Raw genomic sequence first — 20,923 nt, 5'->3', positions numbered from 1 at the left:
CAATGACCTCCATCCCGACCCATGTTTCCATTCTGCTGCAGTTCGGCTTCCAGCAAAAATTACATTATTCAGCTTGCTCTCCACTGTGGCGGATTTGACATATTTAATTATGTTGTTAGATCACATTATTAATTATGATCCTGTTGCCTTACTCCACACCATTCATTTCAATGAAAAGGAAATGCAATGCAAATTGAGAGTGGGTGGGGATTCATATGCAGACATTAGCATTTGCAGACTTGAGACGAATAAGCAAACATTCGCTGTGTCTGCCACCAGTGGGATTCTCCAATATCCCAAGCTACAAGTAACTAATGTAGGCACATCTGGATTGAAGCACTAGTGGGGGGAAAGGAACTTTGTTGGGTTGTATCTAGCCAAGTTATTTTTACAGGTATGCACACACCACAGTTTTCTGGGTTTTATTATTTTTTAAATTGCCCTCTTACCTGGGAGTCTGCCAGGAACCACTTTCCCTCTCTAAACTCGTTGTGACCCAAACCCACAATGGGATGGATTACATGACAATGGTTCTGGGATTCCCACCTATGCCAACATTCACATAGTTGCTGGTTCAAGCCATTAAGTGGCGTTGCAATGTTTTAACTAGCCTGTAAAGGTAAAGGGACCCCTGACCATTAGGTCCAGTTGTGGCCGACTCTGGGGTTGCGGCGCTCATCTCGCTTTATTGGCTGAGGGAGCCGGCGTACAGCTTCCGGGTCATGTGGCCAGCAGGACTAAGCCGCTTCTGGCGAACCAGAGCAGGGCACAGAAATGTCGTTTACCTTCCCGCCGGAGCAGAAACTATTTATCTACTTGCACTTTGACGTGCTTTCGAACTGCTAGGTTGGCAGGAGCAGGGACCGAGCAACGGAAGCTCACCCCGTCGCGGGGATTCGAACCGCCAACCTTCTGATCAGCAAGTCCTAGGCTCTGTGGTTTAACCCACAGCGCCACCCGCGTCCCTAACTAGCCCATAGGGCTGCACTTTTAACTGGCTTAAGAGTGGGGCGGAAGTGAGGGGGAAAGAGATTTTCATCATTTTGCACCATGGCCCATATATGAAGTTGCCCTGTGTCAATTCAAACCATCCAGCTCAGGGGTGGGGGAGCCTGTGACTTTCAATGTGATGTTGGACTCCAACTCCCATCAGCCCATGCCAACATGGCCAATGAGGAAGGGATGATGGGAGTCGTAGTCCCACAAGGTTACCAATCCCCACGAAGCAGAGAAGGTTTTCTCCCATCAGTTTTTGTTTTTAACTGTAGATATCAGGGATCAAAAGTGGGCTACGCTGCCTGCAACGTCCGCACCAGAAAAATCGGGGCAGGGGGAGCGAGGGAGTGGCAAAGCTTATTTCTAGGTTGGCAAGCTAAATCCCACGTTAAGAGCTCTGAAAGAAAAATAACATGTGTCCAGCAATGAGGGGGGCAAGCTCTACCTCTGAGCTACGGCTACTCTCCCAGATGCGAGCATACAGCATGCCTTCTGGGGGCCGTGTGCAAAGGTGGGCAGGGCCAGGGGCAAAAGTGGGCGGAGCAACATACGAAAGCGTTGCCTTTATGCAGTACGCTAGTTTCTACGCACGCTCAAACGCTCCTCGCCATCCTCTATCCAGACAATCAGGAGATATTATCAGGGCCTTGTTCTGCTTGACCAACATACCGTATTTTTCGCACTATAGGACGCACCGGACCATAGGACACACCGGACCATAGGAAGGGGAGAACGGGGGGGGGGGGATTCTCCCCCTCTCTGCTCAGCGCCCCTTCAGCGAAGCGGCAGGAGAAACAGAGCCCCTTCCATTTCTCCTCCCGCTTCACTGAAGGGGCGCTGCGCAGAGAGGGAAAACTGTGCAGCGCCTCTCCAGCGAAGCGAAGACTGGAGAGCAAGAGTGATCGGTGTGCACGGATCCCTCTCGCTCTCCAGGCTTCAGACGGCTATCCGCAAGCCTTCGGAGCACAGCGGGAACTTCTGCTGCACTCCAAAGGCTTGCGGATAGCTGCCTAAAGCCCCTGGAGCGCAGCGGGCATTCCCTGCGCTCCGGGGGCTTCAGACGGCTTCAGCGAAAGCAACGCGAAGCCAAGGAGCGCAGGGGGAGCTCTCCCTCTGCACTTCGGAGGCTTCGTGTTGCTATCGCTAAAGCCAAGGAGCCTGCATTCGCTCCGTAGGACACACACACATTTCCCCTTCATTTTTGGAGGGGGGAAAAGTGCGTCCTATACAGCGAAAAATACAGCACTTTTCCTCGATAATGCTGCAAAAGCTCTTATTCTCCCATGACACCCTGCCCATCCATTCCCCTCTCCCATTCCCACCTACATATGCCTATTACTTACAGGCATCTAAACTTCTCCTTCCCAGAGCCTCCGTGTTTCACACTGACCTAGATCTGCCTAAAGTACTAAAATCAAATAGAAGCAGGCTGGCATTTTTTTACCCTGTTGTTGCATCCTGCCTGCTCCTGAACCACAAACTCAGGCTCGTTCTGCTATTTCTGCTCACTCTCCCTACAAAGAGGTCAGGGCAGTGAACATGCGTGCCCCGCTTTATCCTCACGACGGCCCTGTGAGGTAGGTTAGAAGCTCACCAAGCAGGATTAAGGGCTGAGGCGTGGACTTGAAAAACAAGCCCCAGTCCAGCTTGCTAACCGTTATACCCACATTGACTCTCACACAAGAGAATTGCAACTACATAATGTGCATTTTCTGGTCATAAAATGTGGCAGGCACAGGAGGAAGAGAGGCTTTTAACCCAAAAATTCTGGGTTCCCTGTTTAAAACAGTCATCAATGGTAATGTCTTACTGAGTTAATTTTTGCATTAGGTCCAAGATGCTCATTCATGGGGAACTTGACGCCCTCCAGATATTGGACTCCAACTCCCATCAGCCCCAGCTAGCGTGGCCAATCCTCCAGAATGATGGGAGTTGTAGTCTGACAACATCTGGCCAAATATTCCCTATCTGTGGTCTATACTGACATACCTCCGAGTGATTTTAATCTTCCCTAAGCAGAAAAGTATTGCAGCACATACAGGCTGCCTGCCAGACCCCCATGAAGGGATAATAAATTTGGATCACAAACACAAGTCAAAGGAGACTCTGATGCTTTCCTTTGAGGCTCACAGCATGTTCCCCTCCTCTTCTTCTGTAGCTAACGCAGAGAGCTTTTTGGAGCATTGTTTTGGGACAGTGGTGGATGCTCAAAAATCTGGCTCTGCTTCCTTGACATCTATGCACTGTGCTGCTTTATAAATTTGGGTTGTGCTTTTCTTTTAAGCTGCTCCCTCCACAGCAGGGACAGGAAACTTTTTTTTGGCCTGAGGGCCACATTCCTTTCTGGGCAATCCTCTGAGGGCCACTTGCCAGTAGTAAAGGTAAAGGGACCCCTGACCATTAGGTCCAGTCGTGGCCGACTCTGGGGTTGCGGCGTTCATCTCGCTTTATTGGCTGAGGGAGCCGGCGTACAGCTTCCGGGTCATGTGGCCAGCATGACTAAGCTGCTTCTGGCGAACCAGAGGAGCGCACGGAAATGCCGTTTACCTTCCCGCCGGAGCGGTACCTATTTATCAACTTGCACTTTGACGTGCTTCCGAACTGCTAGGTTTGCAGGAGCTGGGATCGAGCAACGGGAGTTCACCCCGTCGCAGGGATTCGAACCGCCGACCTTCTGATCTGATTCTGATTCAAACCGCTGACCTTCTGCCAGTATTAGGCATGCCCTTCTCTACCCTTCATCCAGGGAAGAAAGAGGCACGATCTGGCTAAGCAGAAACACTGACCTAGTGAAAGAGGAGCAAGGTTTGCATGGCCTGGGAAGAGTACCAGGGGCCAAACAGAGAGGCTTTGAGGGCCGTGTTCACAGGCCTGGGGTGCCCCACTCCTGCTCTATAGATCGTCAACTTGATGCTCCTTACCACAGATTTTGTTGCAAAGAGATACTTTTCCCTGAGCTGGAAGTCTTCAACCTCCTCGAGCAGAATCTCTTTGTTTTCTCTGGTTTGAAAGAAATCGGTGCTGCGGAGGATTGTGGAGGCCCGGGTAGGCTCATGCCGCTCGATGTAAACTGTGTAGGGTTTGTCATACGGTTCAACACCCCTTGTCAGAAAAAGAAAAGAAAAGAAGCCATCTTTTCTATGTATACCATTCTTGTTGCATTACCTTTATATCCCCACCTTTTTGTCTGTTCTAAATCTACTGCTCATCATTTTCATTACTCTACCTAATGGGTAATAGGTGCCATCTTCTCCTAGATAGTTTGGTGGAACCTGCAGTGGCCTTTGAAAACCTCCGCTGCTCAAAATTCCATCGTTTACGTTTCTAATCCCCAGGTCCATGAAACACCAGACAGTGTACAGCCTGACAGGTGTTTAGATCCGATCAGTAATCTGTTTGGGAGATAGACCTGTATAATAAACACTTCTAAATACAGTGGTACCTCTAGTTATGAACGCTTCAGGTTACGAGCTCCGCTAACCCGGAAGTAGCTGCTCCCGGTTGCGAACTTTGCCCCAGGATATGAATGGAAATTGTGCACCGGAGGCGCGCACGTAGCGAGAAACCCCATTAGCGAAAGCACGCCTCAGGATCAGAACGGTTTCAGCTTAAGAACGGACCTCCAGAATGAATTAAGTTCGTAACCAGAGGTGCCACTGTACAGTTTCTAGCCCTCACTGATGCAGGAAATAATAAAACACACACATTGCCTTGGTTTCAGATTTCAAAAATGCCAAGAAACACAATGGCTGCACCTCCAAAGTGAAAGCCAAGCATTGCTGCTCATTGACTTTTCTCCTGTAGTCAAGACTTAGTGCATAAGAACAGCACAGCTGCATCAGAACAAAAGGCCTTACTATCCCATTATTGTGTTTCCAACAATAATCAGCCAGATGCCTAGGAAATTCATAAACCAGGCACAAAGGCAACCTCATGCACACCTGAAAGAAACATTTAGAGTACTCCTGTCCCTGATGATCCATGCAAGGAACTTTTTATCTTTTTTAAGGAAGGAGACGATGCACACACTCTGCCTTCATCCTGGAGTAGCAGAGCCCAGGGATTCAAGCCCCTTGCTCAGAAAGAGGTGTAGATGACATTGCAATGGGTGGGAAGGAAGAAGAGGCTCCCGAGAAGCCTGCAAAGAATTCCACAACTTACCAGGAAAACGATTTCACGTGCTCCTGAATCATTATCCACGTCTGCCCAAAATCATCCGACTTCCAGAGCTGCAAGAAATTAGAACATGGAGAAATATGTTTGGATTCTGGTGGACCGGCCAAACACAGATGGCCAGGGAATGCATGGATCAGGGTGGATCCTGGATGCTGTGCATTAAGCTGTCTCAGGCTGCCAAAGGCTGGTGCTGAGAGAAAGAAATATGCGACGATGGGTTCAGGAAGGAGTTAAAAGTGCATATGCTGCACCTTATACTTGGCTAGGGGACTGGCGGCCACAGCCGTGTTCCCCCACATGAGCACACAGTGGTTAAGAAAACACTATCCCCTTATCCATCCAATGAAACACTCTGGTTCAAATTACAGTAAGCCTGCAAAGTCCTGAGCACCATGAAGCAAGCCCAGTACAGCTGCATCTTACGCAGGGGTTCGGTTCCAAGGGTTCTATGTGTACACGAAAATCAGGAATACCCAAATCCTTGGAGCTGCCCCGCAGGTAGCAAGTGGGGCAGGGGGAGAAAACCCCCTGTGCTCCCAGAGCTCCTTGCCCAGGTTGCAAGCCGGAGTGCTTGAAGCCCTTTTTAGGCAGAGGGCCTTCTCGGTAGTGGCACCCACCCTGTGGAATGCCCTTCCACCAGATGTCAAAGAAAACAACTACCAGACTTTTAGACAACATCTGAAGGCAGCCCTGTTTAGGGAAACTTTTAATGTTTGAGGCATTGTTGTATTTTAATATTGTGTGGGAAACCCAGCCAGATGGGCGGGATATACCGTATTTTTCGCCCTATAGGACACACTTTTCCCCCTCCAAATATGAAGGGGAAATGTGTGTGCGTCCTATGGGGCGAATGCAGGCTTTCGCTGAAGCCTGGAGAGTGAGAGGGGTCGGTGCGCACCGACCCCTCTCGCTCTCCAGGCTTCAGGAGAGCCCCACCGCCAGACCCACAAGCTTGGCGGACAGCGGGGAGGCGCAGCGCGCCTTTCCCGCTGTCCCCCGACTTGGTTAGAAGGCTGGCAGGGGGGAGAAGCCTGCTCCTCCCCGTCGCCAGCCCCGCAAACTGGGGGACTGCGGGAGGCACAGCGCGCCTTTCCCGCTGTCCCCCCACTTGGTTAGAAGGCTGGTGGAGGGCTTCCCCCTCCTCCAGCCCCGCAAGCTCCCAGAGCCATGCCAAAGCTGCACGCAGCTTCGGCATCGCTCTGGGTCCTGTTCTGGGGACCCCGCGCCTCAGGGAGGGGGAAATATTTTTTTTTTCCTTTATTTCCCCCCACCCCCCAAATCTAGGTGCGTCCTATGGGCCGGTGCGTCCTATAGGGTGAAAAATACAGTACATAATAAATTATTATTATTATTATTATTATTATTATTATTATTATTATTATTATTATTCTTATTCCAGATAACCTGGCAGGGGGGAAAGGCCTTGCTTGAGAGGCAAGACCCTCTCAGTGTGACGGCTCTGGAAGGCCGGGGATGGTTGTGGGAACTCTGGTGGCCCCGTGAAATCTCACGAAAGCTTTGCAGAGCCAGCCTCCTCTTTTAACCCCAAGCGGATCTGGTGAAGAAAGAGCTTATGAGCAATTTCACCCTGCCAGTGAGTAGCAAGCGCTATGGTTGCTGAGATCAGGGAGAGCCGATGTCAGTGGAAAGGGAGGAACACAATGAGAGGAGAGCTCGCTGGCAAGAGAAAGGACCAGGGAGAGGTTGCAAGTGATGCTTCCTTCTGGCTCTCTGCTGCTGGGAGCTGGGAGATATTTCTCCTCCCTTTTTTTCTTTTCAAGGGCGAGAAGTGTCGCTCTGGCTAACCGAGTCAAAGCGAGAAATCGTCTCCGAGCTTTGACCACCAACCCCAGGGCGCTAACCGCCTTTCAGTTATGGTGAAGGAAACATCCAAACATTGAAAGCGGGAGCGGGGAAGCAAAACCACCCAAATGTGACCACACAAGACAAACACTGTTGTTCCTGCCAAGTACCAGGGCAGCGGAGTTAGGCTGTCTGGCGTCCCTCCACCTCCCGGGCTCCTGCCCATTTCGAGAGCCAGGCGTGAGAACAATGCAGAGCAGGCCTGGAGAGGAACAAAGGCAGGCTTCTTGCTGGGAAGTGGGAATCGTTGGCCTAATTTCTTCCTTCACCAGGCTCTGAACACAGTATGGCTGAGAACAGGAGGAAGAGCAGGGTCACAGAAGGCCTCTTTTCCATAGAACTGAGAAGCTGTCAGACCACTGGCCTACCCAGCTCATTTTGGTCTACACTGGCTGGCAGCAGATCTCCAGAGTTTCAGGCAGGCGATACACTCCCCCCCCCCCCCAACAACAGAAGATGTCAGGAGCTGAACCTGGGGCCTTCTACATGTAAAGCAGATGCTCTATCAGACATGGTGCCTGCCAGATGTTGTTGGACCATGCACTGCCACCATGCAACATGGCCGAGGATCAGGGGTGGTGGGAGATGCAGCTCAAAATATCTAGAGGGCACCAAGTTTAAACCATGGAATTGTAGAGCTGGAAGGGACCTCAAGGATCATCTAGTCCAACTCCCTGCAATGCAGGATCTTTTGCTCCTCGTGGGATGCATTTTAACCTATATTTTAAATTGTTTTTTTCCCCCTATTATGTTTTTACTGTAATTTTACTGGTGTTAGCCACCCTGAGCCCGGCTCTGGCCAGGGAGGGCGGGGTATAAATAGAATTATTATTACTATTATTATTATTATTACTATTATTATTATTATTATTATTATTAGAGTTTTTAGGGGTTTTTGAATGTTTTATGTAGTTTTATGTAGTTTCATGTAGTTTTTCAATTTCATTGTTCTGCATGGGACAATGACAATAAAGATATCGTATATCGTATATTATTATTATTATTATTATTATTATTATTATTATTATTATTATTATTATTATTAGGCTCGGACCGACAACCCTAAGATTAAGAGTCTCGTGCTCTAAAAGAGTTGGGTTCTGAACGGGGTTAACAATCCAAAACACAAAAGGCAGAGAAATGATCAAGAACATAAGACGAGCCCGGCTGGATCAGGCCAATGAGGTGTCTAGGCCAGTATCCTGGCTCACAGTGGCCAAGCAGATGCCTATAGGAAGTCCACAAGCAAGACCTTAGTGCACCAGCAGCACTCACCCCACCTGCAATTCCCAATAACTAGCATTCAGAAGTCTTACTGCCTCTGACTATGGAGACACAACACAGCCATCATGCCAAGTAGCCACTGAAAGCTGTATCCTCTGTGAATTTGTCCACTTTCCCTTTTAAAGCCATCCAAGTTGGCAGCCGTCATTGCATCCAGTGGGAGGGAGTTCCACAGTTTAACTGCGCTCCGCGTGATCACCGAGGCACCTTCCCACACAGAGCATCTCTTTCGCAGGACACCCATGCCCCACACACAGAAAGAAAGGCAGAAATTGGGAGCCTTCGGCATATGCATCCGCCAGTGATCTACTCGCCTGCTTGTTGGGATGGGTCTTGTCAAATCCCAAGATGAGGTTTGGGAGCCGGCTGTGCAAAAGCAGATCTGCCGCTTTGAACGGAATTGAGAAGCCCTGGATGGTGTTGCAGAAGTCCGTGGTAAGCCAGAGATACTGAGTGAAGGCATCAACGAAGATGTACTGTAAAAGGAAAAGGAGGAAAGGGTAGGACAAAAAAATCAGTGGGTCTTCAAAAATCAGCACGCGGATCTTGGCAGAATTGTTTGGATGTGAAAGTTGCATACACACAACAAAAAACTGTATGCCACTTTTTGTTACATTTTCACCAGTTTCTGTAGCCAGAATCCCTCACCGATACAATAAATTGTATTTTAAAACAGTGGTTCCAAATAAAAAAATAAAAAAATCATCCACTGCCCTCTTGGCTCTACAAACTCATCCCCCAGTGCCCCCTACCCTATTCAAAGCATTATTCAGAACAGCCGTTTGCACAACCCACTAAAGAAGATAATAGCACAATAAAATTCAAAACGTGCAATTTAGACCTTCCCTTAGGATCGGATGGTTGGGGGGACGGGGGATGGAGACGGGCAGGTTATGGAGTTAAACGCTAGACTAGGCTTCCCTCCTTCAGTGGTGGAGTTGACAAGCCTGGCGACTTCATTTCTGCAAGGCACCCATCAGCTTGGCTTGCAAAGCTAGTTTAGGATTCACATCTGTCACAGAAGACAACTGTGCAGCCTTTGCTTTTAAGGAGAGAATTTTTGTAAAAAACAACGGAAGACTTTTGTTTTCTATTCTGCCCTCTCCCATCTCCCCACCGCAAAATAAGAAGCGACTCAGTCAGTTTTCTTGATCAAACGCAATCTGTAATCCTCAGGAGACAAATCTTTTCCCTCGGCTACACGAACCCGTTAGCTGTTAGGTAAACAGCTGTTTAGTTGCAGCGATTTCTACTGTTCTGCCTGAGCATGGCACACACTTAGACCTCTTGGTCTGCTCTGAAGGCACGGCAGAGACGCTACATCACTGACCAAAACGGCGAAGCGAAGACTTCGCAGAGGTCAAAACAAGGAGCTGGGGGGGGGTTGAGTTTAATTGACATTTTCTACACAAACCGAGAAGCTCATCCAAGGATGGAACTAGACATTACAAAACAAACCTTGCAGCCGCTGCCAAAAATGGAAACCGCAAGTACAGCTTCTCCTTCCATAACATCTACTTATCATAGCAGGGCCACATGGCCTCACAGGCAGGCTTCCAGGGGCCGTGTGCCTGGGGTGGGTGGAGCCAGAGACAAAAGTGGGTGGAGCAACGGATGTGTCTCTTGCCTTTACCACATTCACACCAGACATTCAACACACGACAGGCATGGCTTTCTCCCAAAGGATCCTGGGAGCTGTAGATTATTCATGGTGCTCATAGTTGTAAGGAGACCCTTTTTCCTCTCACAGTGCTACAAGTTCCCAGAGTTCCCTGGGAAGAAGGATTGTCAAACCACATTGAGCACCGCTCAGAAGATCCCCCAGTTAGGTGGGATCAACCATGTAACCAGCCCAGAAAAGAGAAAGAAATGAAGATCAAAGTGGCGCAGGGGAGAGAAAGCCAAATACTTGCATTAGATCTTTTTCAGGAAAAAATGTGAAACCTACCCTAGTTTCAACCCCAAAATATTTAGAACACCCTTATTTAAATCTAGGGGGTGTGCAGTTGAAATCCTTTGTTTACACATTCAAACGATTTCTAATTTCCTACCCTCTTGTTGTCGGCTGGGCTGTGGTAGAATTGAGCAATCACTGCTTGGCTGCTGTTCCCCGGGCCAAAATTGAATTTCTCCGATATCTTTTTAAAGGTTTTCCCGTAGTCATAAGAAATATAAACCTGGCAAGGAAAGATGCTAATGTTACAAACCGCACACACACACAAAAAGACCATTCCACCCCACCAAATCATGTGGTTCTTTAAAAAAAAATTAAAAAATTAAACAAGGAATTTGGGAATTATTTTTCTTTACCAGGACGAGAGGAAGGAGCTGCTATAGCATTGCACTGGGGGCTTCCTGGTGCAGAGCTACGGCAACTGCCTTCTTGTATTAAGAACGGTGTCAACTGAGAGTCCTCAGGCTTGCTCAGGAGACAGGACGGACTATTGCAGCTGCTCACCCTTAGCTACAACAAATGGAAGAGGGGCGGGTCTGGGAGGGAGTAGGGAAGTGAGTTTGCAAATCAGGGAACAGGCTACTGTACAACAACTATCACTTGTTCCTGAAGGGCCATAGCTCACTGGTAGTGAGTATCTGTTTTGTATGCAGGTTCCAGGTTTGATCCCCAGAATTTCTGGGTACGGCTGGTAATTATTCCCTGTCTCGAACCCTAGACAGCACCAAGCTAGATGGACCAGCTCAACAGATCAGCTTCCTCATTGTTCTTAAACAGTATTATTTTTGTCATATTTATACAGAGCCATTAAGCCATGGCAACTTACACAGAATAATGTAAGTGAACAAAAGGCAGGTCTCTGTGCCCTTGTGGAGCTTTCCAGCAACAGAGAAGGTGAGGGCAAATGTCATGTCTCTGGAACCTTTACTATTTGTTATACTGAGCTGATAAAACGTAATTACTTTGAAATTTGACCTTCTGGTTTCGTTAAAGATTTCCGACTCCTCCCTGCCCACTGCCAGCTCCAAAATGAATGGTGTTGTGCAATCTATATGGGTGGTTCCTATAAAGAGGTCCTTTCCCCATTAAAGGTAAAGGGACCCCTGACCATTAGCTCCAGTTGTGGCCGACTCTGGGGTTGCGGCGCTCAGCTCGCTTTATTGGCCAAGGGAGCCGGCATACAGCTTCCAGGTCATGTGGCCAGCATTACTAAGCCACTTCTGGCGAACCAGAGCAGCGCATGGAAACACTGTTTACCTTCCTGCCGGAGCAGTACCTATTTATCTACTTGCACTTTGACGTGCTTTCAAACTGCTAGGTTGGCAGGAGCAGGGACCGAGCAATGGGAGTTCACCCCATTGCGGGGATTCGAACCACCGACCTTCTGATCTGATCTGCAAGTTCTAGGCTCTGTGGTTTAACCCACAGTGCCACTCGCGTCCCTAACAAGGAAGCTTACAATAAACTAAATTGAGCCGTGCCTACAACAAGTGCAAGTTAATATTCCCTAAAATGATTGGGGCACACTTTGGGGATAGCCTGAAACGGCTTTGATAGCTGCCTACTTATCAAGGCCTACTTTATTATTTCATCTCATTACCATACCGTTTAATTGTGTGTTTTTTTTAAAAAAAAAAACCTCTAAAGTGGATTACATAAAGTATGCATTAAAATTACTAATAAGTCAGAACTTAAAAGCAATGACCCCAGAGTGAGGGGACCACAAGATAAATTAAATCCATAGTTTAAAAGATATGCTATAAAATAAAATTACACGTAAAAATACATGTCAGCTTTACATAACTGGCTATACTTGCCTACATGAAGAAGATTTTAGCAAGGTGTCAAAAACAGTACAAAACAGAAATTAGGCACTAGTTGGAAACTGATTTGAGGGCTGGAGCATTAATCCATGCTAAGCAACTAACTGTGTTGAAGTTTGGTTATCTGTGTTATTTTCCACCTTAAATTTATTTAAAAACAAAAAACACACAACACACACACAGACATAATTACTTACATCACTTAACTTGGGGCCTAGGAAGGCTAAGCTATCACGGGCCAAAGCGACAATGACGTTGCTCTTCTCTCCAGCCCAGTGAACGACCATCTGGTTGTGGGAATCATTCAGGCTGACCTGGGGAAGAGAAAGAAAGAAAGAAAGAAAGAAAGAAAGAAAGAAAGAAAGAAAGAAAGAAAGAAAGAGTCTTGTTAAAAGAACGTCCAGTGTGAGTTTTGTCACATTACAGCTGCATTCAGACTGCATTTTATCCCATTTTCATGACATTTCCTTACCTGTTCTTCACATTTTATGTGATCTTTCGCCTGTTGTGAAAGCCACTTCCAGATTTCTGGAAGAATCTAGCAAAAGTTTGGCCCTCAGTTTGGTTTTGTTCCTGGGGGGGGGGGGTCTGTTTGCAACCTTGTTACAGTGGCGTAGCATGGGTTGTCAGCACCCGGGGCAAGGCAAGTAATTTGTGCCCCCTAACCCGTGGATTTGCGCCCCTAACCCGTGGATTTGCGCCCCCTAACCCTAACCCCCAGATGTTGCGCCCGGTGCGACCGGCCCCCCCTGCACCCCCCACGCTACGCCACTGCCTTGTTAACCCTGAAAATGTCTGGAGGCTGACATAATTTGAGGCAACAGACCAACATACAGTTCTTTCCCACCCTTCAAATTTCAGCAGTCTGCCAGTGTATTGATCAAAAAGCCACAATTCATAATCATAATCCTCACTAGCAAACAGGTTTAAGGATTATGATTTCTCTGTAAAAGATTAAAACCAGCACTCTTAATTGAACCCAGAAACAAACTGGGAGTCAGGCAAACTAAAACCAGTATTTGCAAGCAGCCGTTGTGGCTTCCAAACGCTCTTCTAGGGCAGCTCCAAGCAGAGAGCACTACAGCAGTCCAAGTCGAGGCTAAATCAAGGCATGTACAACAGTGATGAGATCTTTTTTCGCCCAAGAAAGTGTGCAGCCTACACGGTTCGTCAAAAAATAATCTGATACACAAAAGGAGGGCAGGGGGTCATTACCAGGCAATTTCCCCACAAACTTTCTCATTTCCCAGGATTAAAGAAGAAAACTGAATAACGCGCCACTTCCCTGCTCTATTATCACTTCACTTCCTCAGGTCTCCGGCTACTGGCCACCCCTTTCCCACTGTTTATTCATCAAGGCATGTGCATCAGGAGACAGGGATTGTCTCCCACGAGGCAACTGCAAACCTGTTTGTTACATCATGTGGAAGGTGATGCTAAGAGAAGGCACTCTCGAGACAATGGGCTGCAGTCGACGAGCTCACCTCCCCTGAAGGACCGCGCATTTCCAACCCTGCTTTTGCTAGAAGGCTTCCACTTAACGATTTAATTCCTTTTTCATTAAAAACCCGCAGCTGAACCACCTACGCTCTTCAGAAGTGGTACTGAGCAGAGCTCAAGTATTAATGCATGTTAAACACTCCAAACATTATGAACGATATCAAAGCCAAAAACCTCTTTTCAAGGAAGAGCTGGGCTGCCGCTCAACGGTTGTGAGAACAAGCCCATAGGGGATGCTCTTGCCTCTCTGGGTTACATCAAGACAAGCAAACCTCGCTGAGGGTCTTTTGATGCTCAGCCTTGATCTCATCAGAAAGCTTTGCAATCAAGGAATAATGAGAACTGGAGTTCTGGTTCAAGCGGAGCTTTTGAGTTCCGAGCCTTATGACAGATGAAAAAATGAACACATCGCTACGTCTGGATGGTATCCACCTGAGAGCTCTTAAAAAAAACCAAACAAACCCTCAAATTAGATATTGCTAATCTTCTCACATAAATACGTAACTTTTCCAAAGATGGGCTGCTGTACGCAAGGTCTGGGAAACGGCCAGTGTAATCATATCTCTAAGATCCAGGACAGTAGGAGCCAATACAGTCGTACCCTGGGTTAAAGTTGCTTCAGGTTGAGTGTTTTCGGGTTACACGCCGCGGCGACCCGGAAGTAACAGAATGCGTTGCTTCCGGGTTTCGCTACTCGTGCATGCGCAAACGCTCAAAATGACATCAAGCGCATGGGCAGAAGCGGCAAATCGTGACCCTCAGGCGCGGGCTGCGTTCTCTTCAGGATGCGAACGGGGCTCCGGAACGGATCCCGTTCGCAACCAGAGGTACCACTGTACTGTCCCACACAAGTTGACGGGAAGTTTTAAAGATAAAATTACCAAGCGCATCTTATTTCTTTATTTGTAGAAGTATTTCTATCCTATGAAATACCTATGCACTAGAACATGGGTTGGCAAACTAAGGACCGGGGGCTGGATCTGGCCCAATTGCCTTATGGATCCGGCCCACGGACAGTCCGGGAATTGCCGCATGGATTGGCGTGGGGATTCTGATTGTTCGGGCTGCGCCATTTCCCCCCCCCCACACACACACACACATACACACACCGTGGCGGCGCCTCCTCCCTTCCTCCTCCTGGCTTCTCCCCACCCTGCCTAGAGGAGGAAGGGGGCTGGGCTTTGTTGAGCTGCGATTGGCTGAGCACCATTTTAAGCAGCCCATCTCTGGAGCCAACCCTTTCGTGCCGCTCATCGTCCCTCCGCCGCCACCGCCGCTCACAAGGCACAAGTAAGCAGCCACTGGGGCTCGTCCGGTGCTGTGGAGAAGGGAGGGAAGAGTCGTGGGGGGTGGTCTTCAAAATATAGTCCGGCCCCCCACAAGTTCTGAGGGACAGTGGACCGGCACCCTCCGGAAAAAGTTTGCTGACCCCTGCACTAGAAGAATAAGTCTTGCAGAGTTAGAATCAGCATGGCTTCTGCAAAGGGAAGTCTTGCAACTGGAGTGTCAGTAAACATGTAGACTTGGATGATGCAGTACTGATAATTTTAAAAATCCTTTTGACAAGGTCACTCGCCCGGGGCTCCTGAGTAAACTTAGTGGCTGTGGGATAAAAGGGAAGATTCTAGAATTTTAATTAAACTGTAAACCACCCTGTGATATTTGGATGAGGGGTGGGATAGAATTATTATTATTATTATTATTATTATTATTATTATTATTATTATTATTATTATTAGTCTGCATTGTGTAAATAATATCTTCCTTTTGTCCTGAATCTACTAATGGTCTGTTTCACGCTCTTAACTAGAAAGCCTGGCTCCCCACCACAACAGCTGCCTATATATCCCACTATTTTAGTACATCCACCAAACACACACACATACACACCAAAAAAAACCCACCACCCATGTGCATTGCTGCCTCTTGATCTGACCCATGGCAGGGTTGTTTAAACACAGCAAATGTCAAGACCAATCATTATTTTGCTGCTTCAAGGCCTTGGCCAAGATGTCTCTTGAGGTGTCTTCCAACTCGACGATTCTACACTTCTAATTTATTTATGAAGATGCCTGTCTGCCATTTAAAGAAAGAAAAAGAAAAAAATTATAGGCAAGCTCTTATGTTGGATGGGGGGGGGGGGGAGAGGGAGAATCTGTGTGCATAGGCTCAGTCGCACTCATTCTGTCTGTTGCTTGTGTCTGTCCCAGATCCTAAACCAGCCGGTCACCCTGCTGCTACATCAGGTCAAGACAACCGCTCAAGGGAATCCTAACACTCAGATGGAAAAGAGAGAGAGAGATAGACATGGTGCGTGTGTGCCTATTAGCCAGAAAGAGTAGCAGAGGAACAAAATTACCGGAAAGGAAGGATTAAAGGAATTCGAAAACCATGTGAATTAGTTAAGGAATATGAAAGGAAAACCATGTGAATTAGTTAAGGAATTACTCTTGCAGTAATTATATATAGATATATACAGATGATACACACACATCTCTATTACATTGCCTAACAAAACAGAAATTCTGAAGTCTTATAGCATGATGCTTCGGCTTCTGAAATATATATAAATACATTTGCTTTGAGGACTCCTCCAGTTGGGAAACGCTGTCAAATTCTAAGAAGCCCACTTCAACAAATAACACAGCAGGGCTCTTCTTTAGGTTCCTGTGAGCTGTGAGAGAAAATGCATCTTTCCACAGGAGAGATTTGCAAGCCCCTATTTTTTATTTACCATTCATTACATCGTGTGCAAGTGCAGGAAGTGTGCCTTCCTGTTTCTTCTTGAAGCTGTACATATGAATTAATGTCTGTACCAGTTACCTCCCCTACGTAAGAAGGAGAAAGAAACCGAAACAAATCTTGACAACTCAACCACTTCCCAGCATGGCACACTGTCAACAGTAAGGGAAACTAAGCGAACAGAGGAGCATGTGCTAAAAATAAATCCATCTGGAGTGCAAATATTATCACAGGATTAAAATCTCCCCCATAGCATGATTGCAGGGAAAGCAGGTCTGTTTCCCAGAAAGCGTGGATCCTGGCCCCCTTTCAGTGAAGGATGGAAGTAGTACCGTATTGGCCTGAATACAAGCAACACTTTTTTCCCCTTCCATATTCTGACCGTGAAAAGTTAAAAAGTATGGCTTATATTCGCCACCTTACAAAAATTGGCTTGGAGCGACAGGCTTGCCCCTGGGTGTTGCCTGGTTTTGGCTGGGCTAGCTCCCTGAGAGGGAGCCAGAAGGAGGCGAGGAGGAAGGAAGTGAAGAGCGAGCGTGAGAGAGCGAGGTCTGCTAGGAGGAGGAACAGGAGATGCAGCTGGTGTGCTGCGACTGGCGCTAGCCTGAGATGCTGCCTGGCTTTAGCCCGCCGAGGGGCGCTTTGGGGGGCCATGGTGCTGCTGACCCTCTGGAAGCGCTGCTGCCTGCCGCCACTGCTGAATAATAATAGCAATAATTAATAATAATAATGTCCCAGCTCCTGCCCACCTAGCAGTTCAAAAGCACTCTTAAGTGCAAGTAGATAAATAGGGACCGCTTTCTAGCGGAAAGGTAAACGGCGTTTCCGTGTGCGGCGCTGGTGCTGGCTCGCCAGATGCAGCTTAGTCACGCTGGCCATGCGACCCGGAAGTGTCTTCGGACAGGCCAGCTCCCAGCCTCTTGAGAGAGATGAGCGCGCAACCCTAGAGTCGGTCACGACTGGCCCTGATGGGCAGGGGTACCTTAATAATAATAATACAATGGTACCTCTGGTTAGTGATGTATGGAAGTGAGAGCTGGACCATAAAGAAGGCTGATCGCCGAAGAATTGATGCTTTTGAATTATGTGCTGGAGGAAACGCTTGAGAGTCCCATGGACTGCAAGAAGATCAAACCTATCCATTCTGAAGGAAATCAGCCCTGAGTGCTCACTAGAAGGACAGATTGTGAAGCTGAGGCGCCAATACTTTGGCCACCTCATGAGAAGAGAAGACTCCCTGGAAAAGACCCTGATGTTGGGAAAGATGGAGGGCACAAGGAGAAGGGGACGACAGAGGACGAGATGGTTGGATAGTGCTCTCGAAGCTACCAGCTTGAGTTTGACCAAACTGCGGGAGGCAGTGGAAGACAGGAGTGCCCGGCGTGCTCTGGTCCATGGAGTCATGAAGAGTAGGACACGACTAAACGACTAAACAACAACACCTCTGGTTAAGTACTTAATTCGTTCCAGAGGTCTGTTCTTAACCTGAAGCACCACTTTAGCTAATGGGGCCTCCTGCTGCCGCCGCGCCGCCGGAGCACGATTTCTGTTCTCATCCTGAAGCAAAGTTCTTAACCTGAGGTACTATTTCTGGGTTAGTGGAGTCTGTAACCTGAAGCGTATGTAACCCGTGGTACCACTGTAACAACAACAACAACAACAACAACAACAACAACAACAACAACAACAACAACAACAACAAATTTACTACAACTACAACAACAATAATAATAAATTTACAACAACAACAATAATACAACAACAACAACAATAATAATAAATTTACTACTACAACAACAACAACAACAATAATAATAATAATAAATTTACAACAACAACAATAATAATAATAAATTTATACCCCGCCCTCTGCAGCCAGAGGGCTCAAGGCGGCTAACACCAATAAAATTTCAGTGGAAACATAATAAGAAAAAAGAAAAAGAAAAAACAATTTAAAATACAGGTTAAAATGCCATTTAAAATGCAGCCACATTTTAAAAGTCAAAACCGTAAGGGGAGGTGCTGCCTCCTTGGCCCCCCTCGGCCCCCGCTCCTCCTCAGGTATTGTCTTTTTTTTTCTTTTAAAGGTGTGGCTTATATTCGGGCCAATACGGTAGCTGAGCCTCAATACCAACTTCACCCAAGGAGTGTAATTGTCTTAGAACACAGACAGGCAACATGGTGACTGTGAACTGTGTGACATTGGACTGCAACTTCCATCAGCCCCAGCCAGCTTGGCCAATGGTCACAGAAGATGGGAGCCCAGCTCAGGTCCTGCTCCTGTGCTTCCCATAAGCATCTGTTTGGCCATTGTGAGAACAGAATGCTGGACCAAGTGGGTCGTTGGCCTGATCCAGCAGGGCTCTTCTTACGTTCTTAGAGAGTTGGAATCCAACATCTGGAAGGTACAGCTGGGAAGAGAGACTGGTTGCTAAACCACTCTGTGAACTGTAGCTCTGTGGTGTCTCCTAACCCCTCCCAGCATTTGAAGAAATTATAGTTCCCATGATTCTTGGGTGGGGGGGAGCCATGGCTGCTTAGAGCAGTATCATTCAGGTGTATACCATACTTCCCATATCACTCGGGGATTGTAAACAGCATAACAGGAAAATTCAGTATACTTAGATCTATGGGGTGGGTTTGGAGGCTGCAGCACAGTGCAGAATGCAGCAGCTAGGGTGCTTTTGGGGGGGGGGGGGGAACGTCCACCAGCATATAGTATCTGTGGGGTCTCTGCTGGCTGCCAATCTGCTCAAGGCTTTAGTACCAGCTTTTGAGGGAAAGGCCAAAGCTCAGTGGCCCAGGTAACAGTAGTAGTAGTAGTAGTAGTAGTAGTAGTAGTAGTAGTTTTATTTATACCCCGCCCATCTGGCTGGGTTTCCCCAGCCACTCTGGGCGGCTTCCAACAGAACACTAAAATACAATAACCTATTAAACATTAAAAGCTTCCCTAAACAGGGCTGCCTTCAGATGTCTTCTAAAAGTCAGATAGTTGTTGTTCTCTTTGACATCTGGCAGGAGGGCATTCCACAGGGTGGGTGCAACTACCGAGAAGGCCCTCTGCCTGGTTCCCTGTAACTTGGCTTCTCGTAGCGAGGGAACCACCAGAAGGCCCTCAGCGCTGGACCTCAGTGTCCGGGCAGAACGATGGAGGTGGAGACGCTCCTTCAAGTATACTGGACCGAGGCCGTTTAGGGCTTTAAAGGTCAGCACCAACACTTTGAATTATGCTCGGAAATGTACTGGGAGCCAGTGTAGGTCTTTTATATGGTCTCGGCAGCCACTCCCAGTCACCAATCTAGTTGCCGCATTCTGGATTAGTTGTAGTTTCCGGGTCACCTTCAAAGGTAGCCCCACATAGAGCGCATTGCAGTAGTCCAAGCGAGAGATAACTAGAGCATGCACCACTCTGGCGAGACAGTCCGCAGGCAGGTAGGGTCTCAGCCTGAATACCAGGTGGAGCTGATAAACAGCTGCCCTGGACACAGAATTGACCTGCGCCTCCATGGACAGCTGTGAGTCCAGAATAACTCCCAGGCTGCGCACCTGGTCCTTCAGGGGCACAGTTACCCCATTCAGGACCAAGGAGTCCTCCACACCCGCCCGCCTCCTGTCCCCCAAAAACAGTACTTCTGTCTTGTCAGGATTCAGCCTCAATCCTAATCATTTCCAGGCAACAAAAAACCAGCTGCCAGTCAGTGTAGACAATACCAAGCTCAACAGAACAATGGTTCAACTCAGTACTAAAGCAGCTTCCTATATTAAATCCTATACAGCTCAGGACCAGGTTCCTTGAGAGATTGCCTCACCCCTTATATGCTAGCAGGCCACAGCTTTCTGCAATGGAGTTTCTCCTTCAAGGTCCTAAAAAAATATCAGAAGCCTGCTCCACCATAAATCTGAGCAGGGCCTACTGAGAGGCCTACTGAGAGGCTGGGATAAAGCAGGTACCCACTATTTGTCCTTTCCGGAAACAATCGAAGCCGTTTTAGATTCTACAAGCTTTTTTCCAGCTGGGTGAATAGATCTCTGCCTCAGGTGTTGTTGTTAAACCTATCTGTAGTTCTCATTTTCTGCACTTTTAAAAAAGATATTATTAGTTGCTTTTATGCAAATTGCCTTGAGGTCAATGTGGAAGGTGATTCACAAACTGATGACATAAATAAATCCAATCCCTGGCATCCCTAGGTAAGGATGTCGAGCTCCTGCCTGGAACCCTTGAGGTCTGCTGCCAGTGAGTGTGGACAATATTAAACCAGATTGACCAGGAGTCATCGGCTGAGAGCTTAATCACCAAATGTGAAATAACTACGCCAGATCCCAGTTCAAATTACATGATGCAGCCATACATCACCATAGGTTTGGAACGAAAGGACTCCTGGATTCCTGCCTCAAGACCTTTCTTAAGTACCGTATTTTTCGCTCTATAAGACGCACCAGACCACAAGACGCGCCTAGTTTTTGGAGGAGGAAAACAAGAAAAAAAATATTCTGAATCTCAGAAGCCAGAACAACAAAAGGGATCGCTGCGCAGTGAAAGCAGCAATCCCTCTTGCTGTTCTGGCTTCTGGGATAGCTGCGCAGC

At 47.6% G+C, this 20,923-nt stretch overlaps 1 protein-coding gene and 1 long non-coding RNA gene across 3 annotated transcripts in view; one reads left to right on the top strand and one right to left on the bottom strand.

The window, feature by feature from the left end:
* The window catches only part of SORL1 (sortilin related receptor 1), a 115,555-nt gene that overhangs the window by 72,213 nt on the left and 22,419 nt on the right, over positions 1-20,923 (bottom strand). For both annotated transcript variants that reach the window (XM_081172432.1, XM_081172431.1), the window contains exons 2-6: positions 12,294-12,410; positions 10,371-10,496; positions 8,634-8,795; positions 5,158-5,225; positions 3,918-4,098 (exon numbers count right to left, since the gene is read on the bottom strand). In XM_081172432.1, coding sequence (XP_081028558.1) covers positions 3,918-4,098; positions 5,158-5,225; positions 8,634-8,795; positions 10,371-10,496; positions 12,294-12,383 — 627 coding nt within the window. In that variant the 5' untranslated portion in view covers positions 12,384-12,410. The remainder of the gene's footprint in view (positions 1-3,917; positions 4,099-5,157; positions 5,226-8,633; positions 8,796-10,370; positions 10,497-12,293; positions 12,411-20,923) is intronic.
* Positions 11,425-20,923, top strand: part of LOC308574711 — a 204,586-nt gene continuing 195,087 nt past the window's right edge. The window contains exon 1 of the long non-coding RNA XR_014002562.1: positions 11,425-11,469. This is a non-coding gene — a long non-coding RNA (uncharacterized lncRNA). The remainder of the gene's footprint in view (positions 11,470-20,923) is intronic.

The sequence above is a fragment of the Podarcis bocagei genome, assembly GCF_964188305.1.
Source record: "Podarcis bocagei genome assembly, chromosome: 15".
NCBI lineage: Eukaryota > Metazoa > Chordata > Lepidosauria > Squamata > Lacertidae > Podarcis > Podarcis bocagei.
This window is presented reverse-complemented; position numbering and strand designations above follow the sequence as displayed.